At 43.1% G+C, this 6,000-nt stretch overlaps 1 protein-coding gene across 1 annotated transcript in view; it reads left to right on the top strand.

Moving 5' to 3' along the window:
* LOC122559921 (N-terminal EF-hand calcium-binding protein 1-like) overlaps window positions 1–6,000 on the top strand; it is a 136,390-nt gene that overhangs the window by 94,728 nt on the left and 35,662 nt on the right. The window contains exon 6 of the mRNA XM_043710029.1: window positions 2,113–2,249. Within this exon, the coding sequence (XP_043565964.1) occupies window positions 2,113–2,249 (137 nt within the window). The remainder of the gene's footprint in view (window positions 1–2,112; window positions 2,250–6,000) is intronic.

The following is a 6,000-nucleotide window of genomic DNA, read 5'->3' on the forward strand; positions in this document are numbered from 1 at the left end:
TTTTGATTAGTTAGGGTATGACATTAAAGAGATGATGCACCCCAGGGAATATGATTCAGGGGACTTGGGGTCAGTCATGGGGTCCGTTGGGTGAGGTTTTATATTAACTTGTGGGACTTGAGCGTTGCGTGGCCAACATTGATAGCCCATCCCTATTTGCCTGTGGGGTGGGGTGGGGTTAGTCAGGTAAGCCATGGGATAGGGAAAATGGGCAGGACTCTGCCTAAAAAAGGCACCAACCCATTTGAATGTCAAAAGACTGTCAAAACTGTCAAAGACTTTATGTAACTGTCAAAGTTGTCCTGTAACTGTAAAGGAACAGTTGAAATGGTCAGAAAATTCGACATGAACTGTTAGAATAGAATTGAATATTCTTTATTGTCACATGTACTCAGGTACAGAAGTAGAAGAGAACAATGAAAAGTTTACAATGTCACCTCTCATGGCACCGTCTTAGGGTCAAAGTACAGAGGAACTTCGATCATCTGACATTCAATTATCCGAATATCGGATTATCCGGCAAGATCGCAAGGTCCCAATGCTTGGCTAAACAATGTTATCCAACATTCAATTATCCAGAATTCGATTAACCGAACAAAATACTCCCTGCCTATGTCCCTCGGATAATCGAGGTTCCTCTGGAGCTAGTTACAAATTTTAGACACAAGAAGTGGAATGATAAAAGTTGCATTTCCCTGACAGTGATTCATAGCATAAGTTAGAAATAGGACGTAGTTAAAAGGATAGACATTACAGTCAGATAAACAGATTACAGATAAACATTACATTGCAGTAGCTCAGCGCAGAGGCTTCCACATGTAGTCTGACCGGCCTCGCAGGCCACTAACCGCCCACGCCAGACCCTGGATCAACAACTGTCCACACTCTGCTCCAGGTCTCAGCTGCTCCAGAACATTCTATGCGTCCAGCCCACTCCGCTCCAGCTCTCAGCTGCTCCAGAACATTCTATGTGTCCAGCTCAGTCCACTCTGGCTGTCAGCTGCTCCAGAACATTCTATGCCTCTGGCCTACTTAGCTAGAGCTTGAAACTGTCAAACAACTTCGAGTACAAATACGTGTTTTCATAAGAGTTCAGTTGAAGGAATTTCAGTGTACTGTAGGCGAATAAGAGATTTTTAAAACAGTGATTTTATTGGTAGATATGTGCTTATTTTGTGTCAACGTGGCCCCTATGTTTATCTATTGTGAATATGAGGCAGAGCAAAGGGTAGTGTCAGGCATGGATTGACATGAGCAGGCATTAAATTAGCATTAGGGTTTTACATGATAAATGGGCACATGAAGGAGTTTTTTGATTTCATTCCTTTTTTTTATTAACCTGCAGTGTGATCTGACACAGAGTCAGGCCTTGTGCCCAGCTCACAACTGTAGCAAGCAGCCTCCTACTTCCCTGTTGAATAAGCCCATCATCCTGGAATGAAAATCTGAACTTCCCAAGCACTTTTCTGAAGTCGATGTAGTGGAGCCAGTAAATATCCCGCCTCTGTGCTTCTGTGGCAGGAATGAAAACCAAGGCCTTTATGTTTATATGTTGCACTTCCCAGCTTCAGCATTGCTCAGTCTGTAATGATACAGAATGAACCAACATTCGGATAATTGATGATCAGTCAAGAGGAGCTCAGAAGGATCAGTCAAATGGGAGATGTTATGTTTAACTGCCTTAAGTGAGATATTGGGTGAGTAGGGCAAACAAGATCAAATAAATTACAGGATACTTATGAAAGAGTGCCCTGGGCTTATTAGCATATTGATATAGCATTTATGTAGCACCTTTCATAACCACAACACCTTCACAATAAATGAAGAACTTTTCAAAGTATAGTCACTGTCGTTGCAATGTTAGGAAAACAACGACCAATTTTTGCACAGCACGGTCCAACAAACAGTGGTAAGGTAATGACCAGAGGTAATCGTATTGACCGCAGGTTTGACCTTGGCCAGGAAACCAGAAACATGAACCTGACAGAGTGATGAGTCTTTACAGCCTGTTGCCTGTGAGGACCCTGACAACTGTTTGGGGTTTCACACGTCTGCTTCCATCAGTAGTTTGTTCCCGGACGAGTTGCTGACCGATTCTCTTTCTCTTGCCAGGAATACCAGAGCTCCTCGACTCTGGAGCAATTTGTGACCCGCTTTTTGCTCCGTGAGACGGTGGACCAGCTACAGTCACTGCAGAGTTCACTGGAGTGTGCGATGGATGCCATTGAGGAGCAAACCAGCCATGAGAGGTGGGTCATGTTTCATTAATGTTCCCCCACCCCTAGACATCAAAATGAACTCATATATAAAGTAATAGCTCTGAAGGAGATAATGGTTATGTTGCAGTGAGTTCCACCCACTCCGATAATGTCACATAATGTGTGGTGGAGATCTGCATGAGTACCCAAGATATATAGACAACTTTGTCAATAGTTCCTTCTGTGCTGAATTGTTTTGTGAGGATTGGAACTCTGCCATGCATTCGTAGTGGGATTTCATTGCACAGCTGAATGATAAACCCTCCAGTGCTAAATGCAGTAAAACGTTCAAAGTCTTTGAAAGAGCTCAGCCATTGGCTAAAGCTTGAAAACAATTATCTGAGCATCACATTATAGGAAAGGTTAATTCATTGGGGAGAAATCATCTAGTGAACTCAATGCATCATTGAACTATTGTTCCTGCTCCAAGCTTTCATTGAATTGGTGAAAGATGCATATACATTACTTTTTTCCCAAGTCTCAAACTATCAGAGATGGCTTGCTAACCACTTAGCATGTTGTATAACTTGTTGCTGCCTTTGCAATTTGATATGCTTGCGAATAATTCTGATAAGATAGCCCCGATGAATGGATAAATGGAAGAAGTTGGTACTGTTCTCCTCAGAGAGAAGAAGGCAGGGAGGAGATTTGAGAGAGTTTTTCAAAATCATCAACAGGCTTGATAGAGGAGATAGGGAGAAGCTGGTCCAGCTCAAAAAAGGAAAGGGAACAAGAGGGCATTGTTAAGTGATATGCAAATGAAGCAAGGATGACATGTTTTCATGCAGGGAGTTGTTAGACTATGCAATGCACAGCCTGGAAATATGTTGGAGGCAGGTTCAAGTGAGGCATTTGAGAGGGTATTAGATGATTATTTGGATGGAAATATAGATTAGATTAGATTAGATTAGATTACTTACAGTGTGGAAACAGGCCCTTCGGCCCAACAAGTCCACACCGACCCGCCGAAGCGCAACCCACCCATACCCCTACATTTACCCCTTTAACCTAACACTATGGGCAATTTAGCGTGGCCAATTCACCTGACCCGCACATCTTTTGGACTGTGGGAGGAAACCGGAGCACCTGGAGGAAACCCACGCAGACACGGGGAGAATGTGCAAACTCCACACAGTCAGTCGCCTGAGTCGGGAATTGAACCCGGGTCTCTGGCGCTGTGAGGCAGCAGTGCTAACCACTGTGCCACCGTGCCGCCCATAGTGTGCAGGGATATGGGAAATAGGCAGGAGATTAACTTGAGGTAATAGAACCAGCATACACACGATGGATCGAATGGCATCCTCTTCACTAGAACAATTCTGTGATTCTGTGAATGCAAGTCACAAAGCTTCCACAGTCCCAGGCTGATTCTTTTTTCAACAATACTCAAGTTCTGTATTCCAAAGTGACCATTTAGAATATTCTTTCTTCAGTTCTATGCATTCCACATCAGTTTCTCCACTAGGGTCTGGTCCTCACTCAGAATACAGACGGGAGTGGAAGCATCATCAAGGCCGTTCTCTCGTAATATCCAACTTAAAGTGCGAATATAATAACAGAAATAAAACTGCCTGTTCAAGCTCAGTTAATCCAGACAGTACTGTTATCTATGACAGGGAGAAAGTGAGGACTGCAGGTGCTGGAGATCAAAGCTGAAAGAAGGGCTCATGCTCGAAATGTTGATTCTCCTGCTCCTTGGATGCTGCCTGACCTGCTGCGCTTTTCCAGCAACACATTTTCAGCTCTGATCTCCAGCATCTGCAGTCTTCACTTTCTCCTAGAATCATCAACCCACCTGGCTCACTACTATCCTTTGGAGAAGCTACACTTATGGACCTGTTACCTACATGTGACTCCATACCTACAGCAACTCCATACTCAACCCAATTAAGTCTTAATTGCCCTCAGGATAGTAGCTATAGGCAGTAAATGCTAACCTTGTCAGTGACTCCCTAATGCAAATCCTTAAAAACAGGATCAAAGAATTTCTTTGAATCAATGCCCACGAGATTTCAACTTCAACCATCTGTATCAAGCCACTTAAGTCATTCTCAAGTGTTGGAGAGCAGCCAATACCAATGTAGTGAAACTCCTGATGTGGCAAAATTGGATGATGCAAAATACTACTTTACTTCTTGCCTGCATAAAAGGCCTGGACAGATTCTTAGAAAATGGTTTAGAAAGAGACCTATCTTTCCCATAAGCTGAGTGCAAGCTGAGCTTTTTTTTTAACCAGGGTTTTAAGTCCAGAGCATAGATTATACATATCTGACATTCCCAACTTGGCAATGAGATATCAGAAAAAAGTTAAATTAAGCAAAAATGCCTGAAGGGACTGGGGATTAAATGAATCTAAGCTGACCCTCCAGAACAGTCCTGAGAGAGTGCTGCACTGTTGGAGGTGCGCTCCTGCACATTCGCTGTAAACTGAGGCTGCCTCTTCCCCATCCCAGGGCTTTCAGGTGGATGTTAAGGATCCCATTGCAATACTGTAAAGGAGAACAGGGGAGGTGCCCTCAGTGTACCTGGAAAACATCAAAACAGTATCATTTTGTCTGGTCATTATCACTGACATGGGGTAAAAGACAGTAAAGGGTTTTGATAATCATAAAGTGTGCACTGACAGTAGTAGATGTGAGCACCTAACTTTTTGATATAACAAACATGTGTAAGACTTTGAATATGATTCGATCATAGCATTGAGTATTGGAGTTGGGAGGTCATGTTGCGGCTCTACAGGACATTGGTTAGACCACGTTTGGAATATTGTGTACAATTCTGGTCTCCCTCCTATAGGAAGGATGTTGTGAAACTTGAAAGGGTTCAGAAAAGATTTACAAGGATGTTGCCAGGGTTGGAGAGTTCGAGGTATAGGGAGAGGCTGAATAGGCTGGGACTGTTTTCCCTGGAGTGTCGGAGGCTGAGGGGTGACCTTATAGAGGTTTATAAAATCATGAGGGGCATGGATAGGATAAATAAAGTCTTTTACCTGGGGTGGTAAACTAATGGACATAGGTTTAAGATGAGAGGGGAAAGATATAAAAGGGACCTAAAGGGCAACTTTTTCATGCAGAGGGTGATGCATGTATGGAATGAACTGCAGAGGAAGTGGTGGAGGCTGGTACAATGACAACATTTAAAAGGCATGGATTTCTACATGAATTGGAAGGGTTTAGAGGTATATTGGCCAAATGGTGGCAAATGGGACTAGATTTGTTTAGGGTGTCTGATCGGCATAGACAAGTTGGCTTGAAGGGTCTGTTTCCATGCCCTATATCTCCATTACTCTATTGACTCTATATAGGCACATATACCAAAGTGAAACGAACACTGTCGTATAAAGATAAGAATTTTATTGGATAGAGATAAGAATGCTTGTTGGAAGTTCTTTTGTAATTTAACTTATTTTTCTAATCCACGTATTCAGAGATATTAATACACACCTCTGTAACAGGTGGGATTTGAACCTGGGCCTCCTGGCCCAGAGGTAGGTACACTAACACAAGAAGACATAGATTGTAACAGTAAAATAATATACAATCACTGTTTATTAGCAAATTGGAAAAGTGTGCAGCATCTTTAGAGAGTCTACCTTCTGTGCATGCATGAATAATGCTTAGAGGGACTTGGGGGAGGGGCGTTGGAAATGCGATAGGTGGAAAGAGGTTAAGGTGAGGGTTTTAGGCTGGAGTGGGGGTGGGGGTGGAGAGGTCAGGAAGAAGATTGCAGGTTAGGAAGGTGG

This window comes from Chiloscyllium plagiosum, chromosome 20 (genome assembly GCF_004010195.1).
Source record: "Chiloscyllium plagiosum isolate BGI_BamShark_2017 chromosome 20, ASM401019v2, whole genome shotgun sequence".
NCBI lineage: Eukaryota > Metazoa > Chordata > Chondrichthyes > Orectolobiformes > Hemiscylliidae > Chiloscyllium > Chiloscyllium plagiosum.